Here is a 23,056-nt window from a genome sequence, read left to right as displayed (position 1 = left end):
CTCTGAGGCTTCTGGGGCCATTTTACCCCACCACCTCCTCATATCCAGCCACCAATATGTTTATTACTACATTCATTTAGAAATTCTAATTTATATAATACAATAATACCAAGGGAAGAAATGGATAGGTGCTATCAAAATGTGCCCCGGATATGGGCAATCTCTCCAGAACAGCAATTTTCAACCTTCTTCATTTCATGGCACACATTACTAAAATTCTGTGGCACACCAAAAAATGTATTTTTTGCTGATCTGACAAAAAATAAAGTATAATTTTGATTCATTCACTCCAGACAGCTATTGTTGTGTTGGTTGTTGTCATTTTTTTTTTAATTTGAAAATCTACGTGAAAAGAGGTCAGTGCCCCGACTAAATAGTCAGCTATTGCATGTTTTAAAATTTCTTGTAGCACACTGGTTGGAAATCACTGCTCTAGAATCTCTATAGAATTGGAAGGCTGGAAGAGCCACAGAAATAATACAAAAGAGTAGTAGCTTTTATGAAGTGCATTCTCCAATAAAAATAGAACCCTTCTCCTATTGGAAGATTCTAAAAAAGAATTTCCAAGTGCTAAGATATTTTGCAATAAGATATTGTGTATCTCAAGTAACTTTCTAGCTTATAATCTGAAGTGAAGTTTCAGCCCCACATGACTGAACAATGAGCAGGTAAAAGGAGAATCTATCCAAATAGCAAAAACTAACACATAAATACACAACCAAGATGGGGCCTATGAAAAGATCCTGAAGGAGAAACAAAAAAGGGAGAACTCTGACCTCAAGATACAGAGTAAAACCATACATTTGAAAAAGATTTATTACTAAAAACAAAAACAAAAACAAAAAACAACGGAGAAAAGTTTAGAATACATCTATTTTGGATTCCATAAATTTCAAGAAAACTGACTATGAGATAAAGCATAAAAATGAAATGATGGAACAAAAGGAAATAAAAAGATACTGGCAGAAAAGAACAGGTCAATGAATCAAATAAGATTGCTAGAAAAGATAACTCTCAATAGCAGAAATAAAACTTAAACAAGACTGTAAACTTAATAAATAAAATTTAGGCAAAACTGTAAAAACCAAATATGTAATATAGAATAACCTTGAAGAGATTTTCTGGAATCCTGAGGCAAAGTAAAAAGCAGCAGAAAGCATTATGAGAAAATAAAGGACATACGGCATAGGTAATACCAACTTCAACCAACAAATAAGTGCTAATAGGATAGAAAACAGAAAAAGAGTGGGGGTAACTAACACAAAAACTCCTTTGTAGAGAAAAGTCCTGACCCACTGTTCACAGAGAACATGAAAATTTAATGAAAAGAGACCAACTAGTAATATTTCTTACTGAAATTTTTGAATATCAAAAATGTTCAAAGAAGCAGCCTGGTGGGGAAACAGATTACCCAAGAAAGGAAAAATAAACTGGGCTGCCTCAGGCTTCTCCACAAAACTACATGTAAGAAGAAAAAGAGTAATAGCTATAAAATTCCCAAAATGCTATACTAAATCAAGTTGTTGCTCAGGTCAGAAAGCATAAGGAACACAGTTTCAGGCAGATAAAGGCAGAGATATTTCCCTTTTGTATATGTATAGAAAAACTACTTAAAGATGTAATCCACTGACATAAAAACTCAAAATGGGACTTGTCCTATATAATAAAAGGATAATATGCAAATAGACCAAACGGCAGAACAACCAAACAACCAATCAAAGCGTAATATGCTAATGATATACCAAGGCTGCTCAGCCGCTCACTATGATGTGCACTGACCACCAGGGTGCATACAGTAAACTGGTCAACCAGTTGGTATGACATGCACTGACCACCAGGGGGAAGATGATCCAACCGGTAGGTTAGCTTGCTCCTGGGGTCCGGACCCATCAGGACTGAGCAAGATGGGCTGGACACGCTCTGGAGCCCTCCTGTGGTCCCTCCCTGGCCTGATCATGCACCGGTGGGGTCCCTCAGCCTGGCCTGTGCCCTCTCGCAACCCAGGACCCTTCCTGAGAGCTGGTTTTAGCCTGATCCTGCAGGCCACCCCCGATTGCGACTGATTGGGCGTGAGCCCGCGGCAGGCACAGTGGGGCCGGGATGAGCGGGAGCAGCAGGTAGGAGCTGCAGGCAGTGTTGGACTGCGGGTTTTGGCCCAATCCCTGCAGGCCACCCAGAGGGACCCCACCTGTGCACGAATTCATGCACCGGGCCTCTAGTAGTATTATAAAAAGGCTAGTGGGTGCATTGAAATGATTTAAATGTAAGTAATTATTTTAGGTATGACTGCTAACCAATGCAACTGCTAATTTAAAATTATTACAATTATAGATATTAATTTTAAAATTCAAAATAATATTTTAAAAGCCAAGAAGTAGGGTAAAAAAAAGATAAAAATTAGTGTTAATTTCTTTCCTTACCTGGGGGTGGTTAATGAAAAAAATTATCTTATTCCGCATACTTAACAATAAAAACTGTTTAAATACGTTTAACCTTAAAAAATGATAACTTAACCAGTAGTAAATTAAAAACTAAAAGGTATATATCACCAAAAGTGTTATAGAAAAGGCAAAACCAAATATTTATACATGTGTAATAGATAAAATTTTTTAAAGTCAAAGAAAATTTTATGAAATACTAAGATAGAAAATATGAAACAAGGTGACATAGAAAGAGCAAACATATCCAGATTTAATTACTCTTTTACAGAAAACATACTCAGATTTGTTTACACAAAGTACATCTGGTATTTGTTGTTTATAGGAAGTACATCTAAAATAATATAGCATAGGAAGATTTAAAAGAGATTAACATGAACATGGATAAGACTGCTAGAATTAGAATTCTAATAAATTTATAATTACATAAAGGAAATACTCTACAACCAATAAAATTATTCTTTTACGTAATTTAATTAAATATGAATATGCTCATGATGTATACATTGAATTAATTTTGGGGAAAAATATATATACATGAATGCATATTACATATATAACTAAAATGATTAGAAGAAAATATATACCAAACTGTTAATATTGGTGGTATGATTATAAAATATTTTAATCTTTTCTCATTACTTCTCTGTATTTTATTATTTTAATTAAAAATATTAATAAGTAATACACAACACTGTAATAAATGAAAAGACATATATGCTTCTGGATTGGGATCAAGAATGAAGATGTCAATTCTTTCTAAATTAATTATATGTTTAATACAATTGATCAAAATGGTTTCTTAAAGTTGGCCTAGATATTCTAACATTTTAGACATATAAAAGGAAAAAATATCCAAGAAAGTGCAAATAAGAAAGAGTATCTATATATATAAAGAGCCAGGGTCCATAATGTCCAAAATGACTGAACGGACGACCAAACACTGGAAGTCAGTCTTGCAGTCACTGACTGCTACTGCTGCAGGCGTGGTGACACAGCACTAATTGCCGAAGAAGCTGTGGATCAGGCCCAGAGAGAAGAAGGGAGAGAGAAGCAGGGTCTGATCCACAGCCTCTGTTGCAGCTGGTGATCAGCCCTTGCCTCTCTTTCTCTCCAGGCCTCCCAGCAGCCTTGGGGGCTGCTGATCAGCCCCTCCTCTCTGATCAGGTCCAGAGATAGGCTTTGAGACACTGATTGGCATAGAAACTAACCAATCAGAACTAAACATGGGTGAATGGCGAGAAGCCAATGGATGACTAGGAGGCGGAGCTTTTGATGCTGACTGGCATAGAAACCAACCAATCAGAACCAAATCTGGGTGAACTGCGAAGGCAGAGCCTAAGGTGGGAGCTGAGGAGGGGTTTTAAGGGCAACAGCTGTTTGTTATAAGGTGTAAGAAAGCAGTTCCTTTTTTTAATGACCAGTTTGGCAGTATACTGCATATGGCTGGCTATCAGTCCAGATATAGAGATTATGTATTTTTGTCTGCCAAGAGCATCTCCTCCTCCTACTGAAAAACGCTCCCCCCCCCACCCATTTAAGCAATCCTATCCTATATAATCTATCTATACTAATAAAAGGGTAATATGCTAATTAGACCCAGTTGCCCGGCCATCTTCTGGACGTCCGACTTCCTTCAGACAAAGCCATGGTGGTGGTGGCCAAAGCAGAGGCAGTTAGGGGCGATCAGGCTGGCCGAGGAGGCAGTTGGGGGCAAGATCAGGAAGGGAGGGGAGGGCAGTTGAGAGCGAGATCAGGCCAGCAGGGGAGGGCAGTTGGGGGTAAGATCAGGCCGGCAAGGGAGGGCAGTTGGGGGTGAGATCAGGCCAGTAGGGAAGGGCAGTTAGGGGTGATCAGGCTGGCAGAGGAGAGCAGTTAGAGGCAATCAGGCAGGCAGGCAGGTGAGCAGTTAGGAGCCAGTGGTCCCAGATTGCGTGAGGGATGTCCGATTGGAGAGGGTTGCGTGAGGGATGTCCGATTGGAGAGGGTGCAGGCTGGGCTGAGGGAACCCACCCCCCATGCATGAATTTCATGCCCTGGGCCACTAGTGTGTGTGTGTGTGTGTGTGTGTGTGTGTGTGTGTGTGTGTATAAAAGCCTAAGCAATCGTTATGACCGTATGACCGGCTCGTAGCTATGACACACATTGACCACCAGGGGGCAGAATCTCAATGCAGGAGCTGCCCCTGGTGGTCAGTGCGCTCCCACAGCCAACCTCCCATGACCAGCCAACCTCCCACGGTCCCTCCCCCCTGAATGGCCAGGTGGTCAGTGTGCTCCCACAGCCAACCTCCCATGGCCTGCCAACATCCTGCGGTCTCTACCCCTGGCTGGCCCCGATTGGTTCCGATCACCAACCAGGCCGAGGGACCCCACCCATGCATGAATTCATGCACCAGGCCTCTAGTAGACAGTATAATGAAATATTAACAATTAAAAAGATAGAATTAAATACATAAAATCATTACTACTGATGAAGTTGGTGAAATTATGAGTTCAATATTTTTCTAGATATTACAAATTTACCCCAATGAATACATCTACTTTATAAACTACTGAAAATAATGGCTTATTACATTTTTATAATCTGCTTAAAATTATAGTCAAATGATGGAATTATGACTTTTTTTATTCATACGTGGCTATATTCTCTAAATTCACTAAGCATATATTATTTCTCAATTTAGGAGAAACATTGTTTTTAAAAAATTGTCTTCTAACATCCATTTTCCACAGTGGTAAAAGTCAGCCAACACCCCACTGCTCCAATTTAAACGTGTTTCCTCTTGTACATTCTTCAGAGGCAATGGGGAAAAGTTTCCATTTTTAAACAACAGGTGATCTGACATGTCATCTTTTCTGAAAGAGCTAAAATGGGTTAGCCTAAAATTCAGCCTTCCTATGAACTGCTTAGTTTTCTGTGAAAATGTTAGTTTCTATTTTTGACTTAAGTTTTGACAGAGTAAAGAACATAAGATTTTTCTGGAGAAGAATAAGTTCTTCTTTGACAACAGCAAAATAAATAAATGAAGTAAAGAAATTATTATATTTCCTCAAAAGATGTTCACATTGAAATGACAAAATATTTTCTTCATTTTGCATTTTACTACAGGTTGTAATTACATATGGATTTTTAAGAAGGTATTCAATCTATCCAATCTGCCCATCCTTCCAACCAACCAACCAACCAACCAACCAACCATCCATTATCCCTAGAAATTATCCCTTGGCTAAATTTGTGTTTTTCTTTCTCATGTATATTTTTCATACATATTTTTATACCATAACTACATATGTAGGTATTCAAAAATAATATGTAGCATTGCTTGGAATTTTCTATTTCACACATATATCGAATATGTGATCATACCCTATCTAGGTTTGTTTTATAACCATTGCTTTCTCCTCCACACTCCCACCACTAATTCTTTCTTTCTCAACTTCTCCATGATCATATATACAAGCAATGCATATACAGAGTCTGTAATAAGTTTAAGGATTTTTTTCTTAGATATTGATTCTTTTACTTATATGGAATAGATTCTAAGCAGGTTATGTATTTTATTTTTATTTTAAAAGATGTCTACGAAAAATGGATGCTTATCATTTTCCCCATATCCTCATTTTCAAAATATATGTCCTTCCAGTCTGAGAAGTGTATTTATATATACCATTATTTTTTATTTCATTTCCCTCATCATTGCTACTGATGTGGAGAATCCTTTTATACCATATCTTCTGTGAATGACCCTTCTATATTTTTTGTCCATTTCTCAAATTGAATTTTGTTGTCTTATCAATTTTGAAAGAATTCTTATATAATAATATTGATGGGGGTCAGGACACACTACATCAAAATATGGCATCTTGGCACATTGAATATATTAAACTGAAGGAATTTGAGAAACAGCACATACAGGAAGAATTTTATACCTTTCCCTGAACTAGGTCAACCACCATATGAGAGACGCCCTCCCTATACTCAGAGAAAAGAAGCCTCCTTATCTCTGAAGATGAAGGGATGGAAAGAAATCTGAATTAATGTGGCTTGCTTTATTTCCCTTAGTGTACTACATACTTAGCACGTACCTTTTGTCCTGCATAAGTTTCTATAACTTCCCACTCTTCATCAAACCTAATACTATAAATGCTGAAGTTAAAACATGTCTTGCAGTCTTCATTTCCTTATGAAGTCTCTCCTGTCAGGTGAAACTCATTAAATAACTTAAAATGCTATTCTCGTCTTAATCTGTCTTTTGTTGCAGAGTATAGGAAAACTATATTTTTCCGCCCCTACATTATCTATCCCCTAAATCAAGCATGTCAAACTCAAAGGCTAACATGGGCCAAATAAACAAGATTTAAGTTTATGTGGGCCGCAAAAAAACAAAAGCTTCAATTTTCATAGAAACGTAGGTTTATTTCGATAGGGACATGCTGAATACAAAGGGCTAAAATAAATGAGTAATCATTAACATAAAATAATAGAACATTTTAATAAAAATTAATATTTTTTCTTGAACATTAACTTACCAGACACTGAATAACTGCACAAATCAATAAGCGTAACACAAATAAACCTATTTTCCTTTATCTCCGAAAGCGACATACTTCCTGTTGCACACACCAAACAAGTCAGTCCAAGATTAATGATTTGGCAAACGGCTGCTAAAATATTCGCTGCTAGTATTAGTGAGAGAAATGGTGCGCCTGTGCATAAGGCGGGTAAGGGAAATGAATGCAACATGATTATAGTAATCAGTATTAGCAAACGTTGTAGTTCGTTCTTAATAATTATGTATAACAGGATATTGTAAAAGTTAAGTTACGAAATTTTTATTAAAACGTTTCTTACATACCATTATATTGGCTGGACCGCAAAAAATATTCGTTGTGGGCCGCAAGTTTGACATGCTTGCCTAAATGACAAATATTTCTTTTCCTAATTACTAGTAACTGATTGATATTTTGCAATATTACTTTTGCCATATATTTTTTAAAATGTTATGTAGTTAGATATTTTATTTATTTTCACATATTTTTAATTTCTAATATTGATTTAAAGTTTCTTACTCTCAGATTGTGTATATAACCTCATCAATTTTCTTTGGGGCTTTTATTTTCATTTTTTAATTTATTTTGACTCTATCTGAACATTATTTTTTTACTTTTTTCATTTACAACTGACTTTTAATATTATCTTATATTAGTTTCAGGTGTACAATAAGTGGTTAGAAAATTATATAATTTACAAAGTGATCCCACCAGTAATTCAAGTACCCATCTGACACAACATATAGTTATAACAATACTAGAAGCCCGGTGCACCAATTCATGCACCAGTGAGGTCCTTTGGCCTGGCCTACAGGGATCGGGCCAAAACCGGCTCTCCAATATCCCCCGAGAGGTCCCAGATTGCGAGAGGGTGCAGGCCAGGCCGAGGAATCCCACCAGTGCATGATTAGGGCCGGGTAGGGACTGTGGGATAAATAAAAATTCTATTTATCTATGATAGTGAAATACAATGGAGAGCTACACTCATTTATTAATTCAGAAATAATAAATGGATAATATCATTATTTTACGTGTCCGGTCCATCTAGCCCAGTTCCGATCGGCTGGACCCCAGCAGCAAAACTAACCTACCGGTCAGAGCATCTGCCCCCTAATGGTCAGTGCGTGTCATAGCAACTGGTCGAACAGTCGAACAGTCAGACACTTAACATATTAGGCTTTTATTATATAGGATTTGACTATATACCCCCTATGCTATACTTTATATCAGTAACTTACTTGGATCAACTGGACTAGAAATCATTGCCTTTAGAAACAATAAGATATAAGAAAATTCTATTTATCTATGATAGTGAAATACAATGGAGAGCTACACTCATTCTACAAATGTTAATGTCACAATCAAGTGGACTCCTAAGATACTTCACAAACATGAATGCGCTACTACAAGATAGTCTTAAAGAAGGTGCACCTTCCCTAACCAGTTTGGCTCAGTGGATAGAGCGTCGGCCTGTGGACTGAAGGGTCCCAGGTTCGATTCCGGTCAAGGGCATGTACGTTGGTTGTGGACACATCCCCAGTAGGGGCTGTGCAGGAGGCAGCTGATCGATGTTTCTGTCTCATCGATGTTTCTAACTCTCTATCCCTTCCCCTTCCTCTCTGTAAAAAATCAATAAAATATTTTTTTTTAAAAAAAGAAGGTGCATCTAAGTTACACTGAAGAATGACAGTGAAAGATTAAAAAAAAAAAAAGTACCATGCCATTAAACCACTTCTCATCTGTTTCTTAGAAGAAAATAACCTGAGATTAAAATAACCAGATGTGATCTTACAAACAAAAAATGTACATATTTTACATGCTAATTGGGAGAATAAATCACACTAATAGATTTGCAAAGTGTTTGAGACCTGAAAGAGGTTGAAAAAGATTATTCTAAAATAGTAAGCCAATTTTTACCCTTAGTCTGTGATTAAGCTTTTCCATGCTCATACTTAATGCTCTTTCACCAAAGACCTGTTCATTTTTAAGAGCTACAACTCCTAAAAACTCTAGTTTACATCAGGTCAAAACTTACCTTTGATATCCTCATTAATTTTCTTCTTTATCTTTCCCTTCCTTCCTTCCTTCCTTCCTTCCTTCCTTCCTTCCTTCCTTCCTTCCTTCCTTCCTTCCTTCCTTCATTTCTATTAATCTTTATTGTTGAAAATATTACATATGTCCCCCTTTTCCCTCCATTGACCTCTTCCAGCCACCATACCCTCCCACCCCAGGCCTTCACCACCCTATTATCTGTATCCATGGGTTATGCATATAAGTTCATTGGTTGATCTCTTCCCACCCACCCTCCCCTGCCTTCCCTCTGAGGTTTCATAGTCTGTTTGATGATTCCATGTCTCTTTACTCCAATCTCTAGAGCATGAGACACGGGAACAATTCCCCATTCCTGATAATAGCCCTTTAGATAGTATTTGGAGATAGTCATTTTAACTCCAAGATAGTTTTGTTTTTCAGGCTGGTGGCCTTTAAACAATATAGCATATGTACATAACACTAATTCTAAATTTTGGTCTAAAGGAAAATGGTTTCACCACTCATGAACAATATTTTATATTTTTTAAAATTTCTATAGTGAAAACTCACTAATTCTGACAGAGTAACAGAAAACTCTAAATTTACCTGTGAATTTCAAATTTCATTCAGAAAAAATAACTGCATTATATTAATGTATGTAACCTTATGAATTTTGCAGAATTATCACATGCTTATTTACGCCACTAAATTCTTAGAAATTGTAACTCATAAAATTATTTTTTAAACTATGGGTTATTTGTCAAAATATTACTCATGGATGAATTTCAGCATATAATCAAATTTTATCCAAAAGTCATTGTTGTATTTATTCTTATTAATTCAGATATAATAAATGCATAATATCATTATTTTAAGTTTACTAGAAACATAATTTACCTGAATTCTTTGGGGGAATAAAGGACAGGAAATACTGCAGGGGTGAGGAACCTTTTTATCCAAGGGCCATTTGGATATTTATAACATCCTTCTTTGGCCATACAACATTGTCAACTTAAAAATTAGCCTTCTATATTTGGTCAAACATTTAATTAACTTGCCCCTAATGCAGTGATGGGCAACCTTTTGAGCTTGGTGTGTCAAACTTCGCCAAAAAACTGAGCATAACTCGGGTAGTGTGTCACTTTGAGGAAAAAACATTATTTCGCAAATGTTTCATCCTCAGGAGCAGCAAATGTTTCATCCTTGGCATGCGGCCGCCTCAGCGGCCGCGTGTCATCAGAAATGGCTACGTGTGTCAGTGCTGACACGCGTGTCATAGGTTCGCCATCACTGCCCTAATGCCTTGGCAGGGCCAGACTAAATGATAAGGCTTGTGGGCCTGATGTTCCCCATCCTTGACTTAGTGGATTGAAGTATAACATCATTCAAGGGAGAAGAAATTCCAAGGTGGTAAACCAAGCTCTGTAAACCTCAGCTCTCAAATTAAATAATCATACAAGAGTAATACTTACGGATACAATTCTGAAAGTTGTTCAGCTATTGCATAAGCTGTCGGGTCTCTGTCTAAAGCATACAGAGTAATATCTGGCTCTTTCTGCAGAATGGCTCTTGTGTGTCCTCCTGAACCAAATGTCATATCTAGAAAAATCTAACCAACACAGAAAAAGAAAATTTACCACTTAGCTTGAATAAAATTTATTCTTGTTAGCTACCTTAATTTCTAGCAGCATATAACGATTTTCAGAGCTGATAGCAAATACAAAAACAATTATAATTTTTTTCCCAGAGTTCAATTTCTTATACAAGAGATCTGGATCAAACGTGAGTGATCAGTCCAAAAGAACTGGTCAGAGGATCAGTAAAATGATAATCTCTGGCACAGGCTGGCCGATTCATGACAAATTTACATTTCACTCCATAAGGTCAAACTGTCCAGTGCTGTGTGCTGCCAGCTTAATGCTTTCCAACACCTGGCCGGTAATGATATTTCCAACACTTTCTCATCATTTGGAGATTCCCTACAATTAGTGTGGTTCACTTTTTCTTAATTTCTCTAAATGTCTTATATTAAACATAAAGATATTCAAGAATACAGTAAGAGTATGGTTATAGGACAAATATTTAAAAATCTAACCTGTAAAATTGACAAATTAACAAATATGATTTGGAAAAAAGCCCAAAGCTTAAGTCAAAATGCTTGGGGTAAATTCTAGCTTTGCCACTAAGCAGCTGTGTATCTTTGGGTAAGTCATTTAAAATTCCAGTGCCTTTAGATTGCCCCAGGAATTAGAAAGAAAAGGGTCTAGACAAAAGATATCAGCAATATCTAACTAATTTGTAAGGTGACACACAATTTCTCTCTCTTTTTTTTTTTATTTGATGCAAATCCCTTTAATAAAGTACATCAGTGGCAACTTTATTTTAAAATAAATACATGGTTAAAAAACATACAAAAGCATTTTGTTATAATTATTAAGAAAGATTTGAGACTGCCATTCCCTCTGCAGAAATGCTATACACAGATGTAAAATGATCAAAGGCTGATGTAATAATGAATCTCAAGTAAGTGGCATGGCCATCATGTGCCATAATTTCTTCATTTTGAAGCTGCCCCTCTGTGTGTACTAGATCTCTTTCAATCCACTGCTCAAAACTGTCTGGCTCCTTAGATGTGCGCTTTTCAATTCGCAAGGTTCATACAAAGTAACTTTGGATTACAAGCCTTTCAATTCTTACACGTTTGTGAAAACAAACAATGAACTCCTGGGGAAACATTCCTGTGGTGGTCCAAAATGTTTCTGGATTCCCATCAATTATATTTTCAGCGGGATGTTTTTCATCACTCGATGTAGCTAAAATCACTTCAGTCCCTTCAGAGCTCAAACAGAGATCAACTTTTCTCATCTTAAACTGTTTAACCCTCCTCCTTGATCTGGTGGTGACAGGGCAAAAACTAATATATAGATGCAAAGTGACTGGAAAAGCTGTATCGGCCTGGGACTCCATGGAATTCCCCCACAATTTCTCTTCTAAACCAACATTCTTATGAGACTGAAAGACATGCCAGTAATAATTTTCTCAGGACAACAGGACATAATGTATGGAGTGCAGATCTTTAAATGCTAGGATCATTCTAGTTACAAAATAAAGTTAATTGGATCTGAATCTACTCCCTGGCTATTTTACTTGGCCAGGCCATAAAGAATATGGGTCAGCCCGGCCAGCGCAGCTCAGTGGTTGAGCATCGACCCATGAACAAGGAGTTCATGGTTCGATTCCCGGTCAGGGCACATGTCCGGGGTGCAGGCTTGATCCCCAGTGCAGGGCATGCAGGAGGCAGCTGATCAATGAGTCTCTCTCATCATTGATGTTTCTATCTCTCTCTCCCTTCCTCTCTGAAATCAATAAAAATATATTGTTTAAAAAAAAGTAAAGAAAATGGGTCAGAGGTAAGCAAAAACCAGACCTGGACCACAAGAAACATATGAATAAACAAGTTAGTTGGTTATGGCTGATTTGGAAGTAAAGACACCGTCAGCACATCCCCTCAAAGTTATGCTCTCAGATTAATGGGCCTTTTCTATAAGCTTCACTGATACTGTGAAAATAAAAACAATTACATCAATAATAATATTGAATACTATGACAAATACAGACACTATCAACCAGACCATTAAAAATATTTAAAACATAGAACTTTTTTAAAGTCCAAGAAGAGAAATTCTTGTAATAGATTTGAATATTTCCCTGCCTTAAATGCAGTAACTTATTTCTTTGTCAGAAACAAAGAACAATTATGCTTTGATTTTTCGATACTCGCTACCATGCTGAGTCCCAGCCTCTGATCAAATCCTCAGAAAAGTTAGACTTCGATTTGAAGAATAATGTGGAGGAAATCTTCTGATCAAAATTGAGAAGAGGACGGATGTAAAATAGAAGTGATGTTCATGTGGTAAAAATGTACAAGCACTGCCTTTTAACATAAATGTATTAATGTAACAACCTTGCACTTCTATTACTGTGAGTATAAAAGGCATGGTGACACCCATTTTTCATCATCTTAAAAAGTAACTTTAAACCAATCCTAAGTCTTATTATTTATATGGTTGTTAGGATTACACATTTAAATATCAAAATCAAATAATTTCCCTTCCCACTCTGCATACTTGCTTTATGCATCTACAAGTAGATAAAAGTCTCCCACCATACTTTAATCCCACTTGTAAATTTGGTAGGGGGTTAGCATAAATTAAATAAATTAACTTCCCAGGCAAAACTGTAAACTATTTTCTTGCTATGGCCCAATATCAAGTCTTGCTTTAAGTCTGGATTTAAACTAAGAGTATATCAAATAAAATAATTTGCATATGATTACTTTATCTCAAGCCAGGAAAAGTCCCAATCAATATTTAAAAGGAAAAATCCTCATCATTAAGAATATTCTGGAAAATGTGAGTGAGATGATTATAATTTACATGATTATTTTTTAATATATCATGATTATGCCCTTGGAGATGTACTAACAATCAAGGATGTTTCTGTAGGAAAAAAAAAAAATCTATTATTTCCAGTCAAGTGTAACACAAAACAAAAAGTGGGAGACAAATGGGGATTTATGAAACTACAAGTGAACCCCATCATATGCCTTGGGTTAACAGGTGACTGGAGCCATCAATTTTCATTTTTAAAATTGTAATATACATTGCTCATCAAATATAATAGTGAATCACTCAGCACTACAATTGAAAAGGGAGCCAATTTGTTTTCTCTTCTTTTGGTCATTAACTTGACGTAAGACCACTTTTAAAAAAAATTTGTACAAGTTGATAATAAAATAAGAAGACTGGACACATTTTTTTCATAATAAATCTATGAAAACAAATAAATCTGAATGTTTCAAAATAATCTTCTCTGTGTCTTATCTATACATATGTTCAGATGTATATCTTATGTGCCAAACATATATGAAACTCCTTATTTGAAATTACCTGATATAATTTATCTAAAAAGCCAAACCCATATTTGATACCAACAGTTTACTCTGGTAATTTCACTTATCGCCTGTATGACCCTGATCAAATCATTTTAACTCTCTGAGTTTCAATTGCTTCATCTAAGAAATGGGGATAAAATGTACCCCTGTTTAAGCAGCTGGCTGGATAATGAACTGAGTGAGAATGGACCCAGTACTACCAGAGATTTCCATGACCCTTTTTGATCCCATAGGATCTGCAAAGGTTAGAACAAAAGGCATCTCAGAGAAAACTAAGTGTGGTAATTGGCTAGTGACAAGATACAGGGCTTCTGCATAGTTCTGGATGGCATGTGTGTGGAGGGGGAGGGAGGAGATAATTGAAACTGATGGCTTCTCAGCACAGGTAGTTGAGGCTCAGAATCAAAATGAAGATGATTTTTTAAAAAATAAACTAGCATTTAAAAGAGTGGACTCATAACTATAATTCTCTAACTTTGCCACCAATTAAATACAGTAGATTCAGTGTACTATAGTAGGTGCTTAGTATATATTTAGTGATGATATATGAAATAAACAATCAGCCTCCATAGTAATTATGATAAAGATAGCAACACTCATTTGTGCTTATGAATTCAGAAATGTTCTTCAAGATATAAGACTTATTACCATAGAACCATGTAAAACAATTGCAATATGTCCAACTTTTGAGTCATTTAATATCAATGTAGTCCTAATATTACAAATTGATTAATGAACAGAACTTTTCCAGAACACTCACTAATAGTGATCTGTAATTAATAGTGTCATATAACTAACTCTATAGTATCACATTTTTATTTGCTGATCAGCTCTCCTTTACATTTGAAATAGGAAAATGCACATTTATTATTTTAGGTTAGCTCTTTTAAGCAAATACAATTAAATGACATTTTATCCCCAATGGTCTTCTAAATACCAAAGAAACGACTGGGTTCTACCAGGATGAGTCACACTTGCATAGTTGAGCTATAGTTGTGGATCTGATATGGACAAGGTACAGACAGAATTTCAGAGCTCAAAAAGATATAACAGACTATTTATTCCACCCCCTCATCTTACTTATGAGGAGACCAAGGCCTGAGGAGGGTAGCTGATAGCTAGTTGAGGGCAAAGCTAATACTAAAACCTAGCTCCTGTGCACTTCCTACTTCATCTCATAATACTCCCCCACTGAAATTATATAATTGCACTGAAATAAAAAAATTATTCTTTGAAAAGTATTTTTTCTTAGTATGAAGATAGATATGGGAACTTTGCATTATTTTTAAAATATTTTTCAATTATAGTTGACATATATTATATGAGTTTCAGGTGTACAACATACTGATTAGACATTTATATACCTTATGAAATGATCAACTCATACAAAAAATCCTAGTTTAATTCTATTATTGTACATTGCTGCCTTTCTACAGTATACCTAGTACCACACTTTCATACCTCTCCTATGTGACAGACTTTAAGACTTAACTAAGTATGCTACTGAAAGCAGAGACTGACAGAAATCAAGAGATTTGCCCAAGATCATCTTGCACAGACTAGATAATTAGATGATATTTTTTCCAACCCAACAGTTCTAATCACTGAAACTTTTACACTGGAATAACACTGCTACAATTGGACACAAAAACATTTTTAGCCATGAATAGTATGAGGGCAGATCTTCAAATTTCATTTTCCTAATGTTGATTAGTCATTTCCAATCTGTGTGAGATTTTTAATAGTAAGTTCTCATCTGAATTTGGAAACAATATGGTCTGATTTCACTTTCAAATTTCTTCCAATGAATCTTTTCTGGCAATCACTCATTTTGATTTTTAGGATTAAAGTACTTTTGAAAATTTTAAAACTTCACCTATATGCAACTACTAGTTTCATTTTGAAATATAAAAATGTCTCAACTATATACTTAACCTAGATTTTTTCCCTGGGGGTGATAAAATGTATGACATTAATTAATACTCTGTGTATTTACTGACCATTCAGTATAGCTTAGGATATGGAGGTAAAACAAAGATATTATGTTATGGGCTTTCTCAGTTTGGTGAGGAAATTTAGACATGCACATAAATAAATAACTACCAGTAAAAAAGAAACCAACAATATAAGAAAGGCATATATGACATTTTATAAGACTAAAAAATAGGTATTTATTTTAACGAGTAGTGAGGTGAATAAATTAAAATAGGTTATAATTCAGCTGGGCCTTGCAGGCTGGGCAGAACTCGGGACTCATCCTTTCTTTTTACTCTCCATATCTAGTTACCAAGTACTGTTGATTTTACCATATAAGTAGGTCTTAAATCTTTCCAATCCCATTTTTAATTCAGGTTCCCACATTCTGTGCTTTACTGTTGCAATAGGCTCACAGCTCATGTCCATGCCTGTAATCTCACTTCTAATTCTTCTTGCTACCCTGCTAACAGTATATCCTTTCTAAAATAAAATTGTAGCATGAAACAATCCTATTTAAACTCCCTCACAGGCTTTTCAAAGCTACATGACAGAGTCCAAACTTGCAGGCATAATGGATTCTTCATATTCTGGCTACAGCATCTCTTTCCATCATCATCTCTCACTACTCTCAGACATGAGTTTTACCACATTTTCTCTAGCCACACAGAAGTATGTGCAATTATCAAACATGCCAAACTGCCTTGTGCCTCTGTCCTTTTGTGTAACATTCTATCTTCCTCAAACATTATTCTCAAATAATTATGAGACTCATACTCTGTCCATTGCTCTAAGAGTTGGAAATAGTAAGCCAAAATAGAGATGGCCCCTATTTTCACTTCAGTTTGGAGTTCTTAGGATCTTTAATGCACAGCTCTTTCTTTCTAAAATACTCCTCTAGAATATGCCCTAAACATGTGTCCCTGCTGCCAAAAAAAATACATGACACATAGAATGCAGTCAATAAGTAGCTGGTGAATAAATAAGTAAATAAAAGCAGACTTAAATCTTAGCAAAGGCATAGGAATAGGAAAGGATATGTCATTGTATAGGGAGAGCCAGTTGGACTGAAATCCAGGATTTATTTAAATAAGACAGTGGAAAGGAGAAAAGACAAACAGGGATAAATTAACAATTTTCTATGTGCCAGATATTGTGCTATTTCTTGTGATATGCTCCCTATTTTAATCCTCATTGTAGCCCTGTGAGATAGACAAACTAGGAAATAATGCTGGAATGATAGTGTGAAGTCCAATTGTAGCAGTCCTAAAAGGCCAGGATGAGTAATTGGCAGCCTATTTGCTGGATAATATACAGCTTCTAGGACTTTTTTTCTTAAGTACAAAAATAATTTAACCGCCCACAGTGTTAGACAGATGGCAGGGTGTGAAAACACAGAGGTGACCTGGTGTAGAGCACTCAAGTAAGAGGACACAAAGGCCTGAACTGGCAACCTGAATGGTGAGCAATGATAATAACAATGTAGGATACACTTACTGAATGCTTATTTCACATCAAACGTAATGCTAACATTTTATCTGCATCATTCATTCATTTTATGAACAGTAATAAACACACACACATAGGCACGCACATACATGTGCACAGTTAATTGAATGTGATTCTCAAAACCACACTCTGAGGTACGTTACTATTTTATTACTACTTTACAGAGGAGAAAGGGTAGGTTTAGAGAGGATTAGATAAATTGTCAGAAGCACAGCTAATAAATGGTGGAGACAGACTTTAACAACAATTCTGTCTCCTGAATATGTACTACCTTGCTTTTTCTTATAGAGGTAGAATAGACTAATTAAATGTGTTGAGTGGAGAAGTGAGAGAAATAAAAAATAATCGTAAAGCATGCTATCTGGGTGACAAAGAAGATACCATTTATTGTGTAATTATTATGTGCCAGCACACTATCCTATATAATAAAAGGGTAATATGCAAATTGACCAAATGACAGAATGACCAGAATGCCCACAGACCCTTGCCCTCGCCGGTCCACCCCCGAATGCCCCCATCAGGCAGGCCGGCTGGACCCCACCAGTCCACAAATTTGTGCACCTGGCCTCTAGTAACTCATATAATAGCCTGTATGATAGATAAAATAATCCCATTTTACAGATGAGTATATTCAAGCCATTTATTTAGGAAAACATGAATTGGTGGTAAGATTCGAGATAAAGATATAAATAAGATAGGCATTTCTTTTCTCTCCCCTTCACACTGCCCTGCCAACCCACCCCCCTCTCCCATGTCCCAGATAGTGTTAGAAGGGACAAGAAACAACTTCTTATTCCAGAAGAGAGAAAACTAAAAGTATGAGAAGACACAGGCAGCTTGATAGGGAAAGCAAAGAGGTTTAAAATTTTCATGTGGGAATAACTCTTTGTAGTAAACCTGAAACAGTGAAGTGAGGGACATTACTGAGCAAAGATTTTGAAAAGAATAATAGTTAAAAAAATTGAAATCCACAAATGTTATACCATTAATCTATAGTGGGAGCAAAAAGTTTGGTTTCCAAAAATGTTTCAAGAACATTAAGTTCTAATTTTGTGTTTAAAATCTCATATTAATAAAAAGCATTGTTACAAAATAGGCACTAAAATAAATAATACTCATTATATATACACATTATATTATGCCACCTTTGGGATTATTATGCCCTAAATACTATGAACCTGGTACACATTTACCAAAGGCGGAGGTGGGGGTGTTAAAGGGACTTTAATGTAATTGCTGAGGCAAATGTTAGCAGAGGCAGATAGTTATTCAAACATGATATGATATATATGATGATGATATGATAAAATGAATATTTTGACAAAAAGCTTACTAGAGATATCTGTTTTATAATCACTGAAATGTTTATAATGCTAAGGCAAGTTATTGTTCTATCACTGTGTACTGAATCACTCAGGACTATATCAATGACTTCTCTCAGGCTTTACTTATCTTTTCTGCCTAATCTATTGACAAGGAGACATTTGTCACACTGATGCATTTGTAGACCTGAAATAAATTGGAACATATAACTGTGAACATAGAAAGTCATCAACCTTATAGTCAGCTAACATCCTGAGCAAACATTTTAATCTACGAAACCCATTTATTACTCCCTTGTCAAGGTCTGTTGAGTATCTGCCTGCTACGTGCTTATTTTGTTTAATTTGTAACTATTACATGGGTTTATATAAAAGGAAAAAAATCTAAAACAAGCATAAAAGTTATATCGCAAACAAAACAATGCATTGCAATAAATTTATCTCTTTTCCCATTTTATCAAGAGTATGATGTTACTGACTCATTCTCCTAAATTCTGCAAGCATTTCATCTTATAGCTTAAATTCTATCCTATTTACAAAAGAAATCTTTACTTGTCATAACAGAACTCATTTTTAATCTTCTTTATAAAATATGTCCTTCAATTATATTGAATTAAATGATTGCAGTAGTCATCCTTCTTGGCGATGAGTAACTTCTATCTGTACCACGGGATGAATTTCAATCAGAAGTCCCAGCCATGTACAATGGACTGACATTTGATCAGCTTGCAGATGCAAAGGATGAATTAACACAAATAGCTAAAAATAATATGGCATGGCTGATCTCAACAAGCTTAATTTCACAGAGATCTCTTGTGAGATAACGCCAATATGTCAACATATCTTTAAATAAGAAAATTAGTTTTTATCTACACCATCAAGAAATTAGTACAATATATTCTGCACATACTTTCCCATGAACACTTTATATAACTACTGAAAATGCTAAGTAGGTATTTTCTTCTAAAAATTATTAAACATATAGTTTACAGTAGTTGAAAAAGAATGTGAAAATAATGCAATACCAAGCTCTTTAATCAATGTGTTCAGCAAATGTTCTTTGCAAAAAAATAATTGGGGGGGGGGGGGAGGGATGTGTGGCACAAATCGTTTTGCTAATGTCAGTCTCAACATGGTTCTAATGTTAAATTCATATCAGCATTACAATAAAACCAATGATGGTAATTTTTCTATTACTTGGCCTTCAAATAACATTCTTTCTACACAAATCATGAATATTATGTGCATACAAGGGCAAGCGAGTAAGAATTTCCATATTTTTTACCTTGTTTGAACATGTAATTCAAGTTTGGACAAGTTTCAGATACAGAATAGGAAATACTACATCACCATAAAACCTTTGTGTGAAAATGTTAGAAAGTAAAATTTAAGAAGTGAGAAAGAGTTTCATAGGCAAGTAAGAAGAAAAATAATTAAGAAAGTATCTTTAAAATTATTCAAAATAACTAGAAGAGGCAGGTCCAATGAAATAACTAAATATTTTTACAACAAACTGCTTTGTGACTTTCAAGTATTATATAAAGTAAAAGACAAGATACAAATGATGCAGCAGGTTGTAAAAGAAAGAGAATGAGGTCAAAATCTCTGCTTTCTGGTCCAGAATTTATTATTTAATTGCCATAAAAGTTGAGTAAGTTACTTAAGTACTCTGAATCTCAATTTCTCATGTATAAGTAAAGACAAAAACTCTGTTCTAATTCACAGCACCAGGTTATAGGGATATGAAAAATGAGACAATATGCAGGAAGAAAAATAGAGTGCTCTACAAATATTACTAATAAAACTCAGTTAAATTAATAGATAATTATTTATAAAACACCTAAATTTTATAATAATTTAGACTAGACACAAAAGTATTTATCATATAAAAATATTCAGGGCTTATAAACTTGAAGAAAGACTAACAAAACCTTTATATAAAAGGAGCCTCTGAATCATGTAACACTTCTACAGGGAGAAATTTCACAGAATTTCAAATGCAATAAAAATCATCAATGATATATCTGAAATAAGACAATTCCATAATTAGTCTGACTTTGCTATGTCTTAAAACTAAGAAAACATCTTTGAATTATCTTTTAATTCAGCCCAAATTTTGAAAAGTGCAACTTACAACATGATCTCTTAAATATTCTTTAAATATTATTACTTTTCTTTTTTTCAATAGTAATAGCTTTAAAGATTTTTATTTTATTATTTCCCTTTAAATTCTTATTACCCTACTAATCATGTATTCAAGTAGGTAAACAACTCCACATAGGAAAAATGAAGTTGATAGTGGGACTAACTTAACTACACTGTTATTCTGCCATATTATTAGGAACAAAGCATCTATAATTTTACAATTTTCAAGTGACTAGGAAGACCTTATACAACTTTCAAAGTGGTAGTTGACTCAAAGGAAGAATTATTCATACTAAAGTGAATTAACTAATTATCTTGACAGTAAAAATTATGCATCTGTATAAATTCTGTATGGAGAACACAATTTTGGAATATAAATTTTGTATGGAGATATAAATTACAAAATATACTCTTAGTTTCCTATGGAAACTTGGAAAGTCTATTTGGAGAGAGCAAACATACATCAAAAAATGATAAAATAACAAAGAAGGAAAGTCCAAACATGCCAAATGCCAGTGTATAATTGCATGATAGTGTTAATAACGAGTAAACTGTTTCATGGAAGAAAATAATATTCTATTCAGGTATGGTCTGAAAAGTCTCTTTTATCAAAGAAGACAACCTTGAGTGAAACCTGGATTATAACTAATTACAACAGAAGAAATAAATCTAAAGGCAAAGAAACTTATTCTTAAATCATTAACTGATTTAACTGGTCTTAGTTATAAAATGGAATAAAAAAAACACTGGCTTTATAGGGTTATAATGAAGATTAAATGAGTTTGTGACAAAGTTCTTAGAATACTTTCTTTCATGTAATGAGTATAATAAAACAAAAAACAAAATGAAACTACCTACTACTTCCACTGACAAGAAGTAGGAGAATGGATGACATCCCATGAATTCAAAGGACTTGTACTGGAGTTATGACAGATAGGAAAGGAAAGGTCCTTATGAGACAGATGACAGAAGGAAGGCTACCATAAAGTACTCTAAGAACTAATACTTAGTTTAGATACAAGCAATAAACTTGGAAGGAATGTTAAAGTTGTCACAAACTTTTCACCCAATTCCCATGACAGAATGATGATAGCACTAACCAAAAAAAAGGAAGAGATAATCTGTTTTTCAGGGAGTCACTATGATTCTCTCAAAATTTGACCATCTGAAGCATTAATTAATAAGCAGAGGCGTATTTCTATAGCACCCATAACCATTTCTAATTTATCAATATAACTTTAGGTCTAAATCAGTCACAACAAGGCTTATGTATCAATTCAAGATCACCAGCAGAGAACAGGTCATATTATAGATGGACCCTTTTATTATTACTAAAACAATGGCAAAAGTTCATTAGATTCTTTCTATTTGCTAGGCAGAGGGGAAGGTTATTTTACATAACAACTCTACCAGGTAGATGCTGTTATTATTTTCATTTCATGTAGACAGGTAACTCACCTTAAGGTTGCAGGTTACTAAATTACAAAACCACCTGAACTCATGCAGTCTATCCTTTGAGTCTATGTTCTTAATGAAAGCTCCTATGGTTTCCTATAATTGGTTTTGAATAGCACAAATTTAAGATTCATGACAGCCTTCTTCTGCTAAGAACTTAGTGATGGCTTCTCATTTCAAAAGGCCCTGCTTCAAAATTTGCCCAGCACACCTCACCCAACTTGTCGGATTTCATCTTCTACTCCTCTACTCCTGGGATCACTCTTTTCCAAATAACAGAGCCTTCTTACTGTCCCTCACATACTCCTGTCCTGTCCGGGAATACGTTGGTCTAATTAGCATATTATGCTTTTATTATTATAAATTGTCTATGTCTCATCACTTGAAGGCAAGCTCTGAGCCAGTAGATCCACTTTTGTATCTCTAATACCTGAAACAATATCGGTCACATAAAAATTAATAAATATTTGTTGAATATTTATGAACAAATAAGTAAATACAAATGCATTGATGATAAAACAAATTTTGTTTTCAAAAGAATAAAGGAGAAAAGGGAATAGGAATTAGTATTTACTGAGCATCTGTGTTTGTCAGGAAGTCTACAAGGTGTTAGCATACATTAAGTCACTAAATACTAATCTAAGTCTTCTGTGAGGTGGATATTATTTGCCCTAT

The 23,056-nt window shown here is 35.1% G+C and overlaps 1 protein-coding gene and 1 pseudogene across 1 annotated transcript in view; both read right to left on the bottom strand.

Moving 5' to 3' along the window:
- The window catches only part of METTL15 (methyltransferase like 15), a 171,504-nt gene that overhangs the window by 85,440 nt on the left and 63,008 nt on the right, over window positions 1-23,056 (bottom strand). Inside the window, exon 2 of the mRNA XM_008148945.3 lies at window positions 10,495-10,631. Coding sequence (XP_008147167.2) covers window positions 10,495-10,631 — 137 coding nt within the window. The remainder of the gene's footprint in view (window positions 1-10,494; window positions 10,632-23,056) is intronic.
- LOC114234244 (intraflagellar transport protein 25 homolog) lies at window positions 11,359-11,972 on the bottom strand (annotated as a pseudogene).

This window comes from Eptesicus fuscus, chromosome 13 (genome assembly GCF_027574615.1).
Source record: "Eptesicus fuscus isolate TK198812 chromosome 13, DD_ASM_mEF_20220401, whole genome shotgun sequence".
Lineage (NCBI taxonomy): Eukaryota > Metazoa > Chordata > Mammalia > Chiroptera > Vespertilionidae > Eptesicus > Eptesicus fuscus.
Note: the sequence above shows the minus strand (reverse complement) of the source record. Positions and strands in the feature narration are given on the sequence as shown.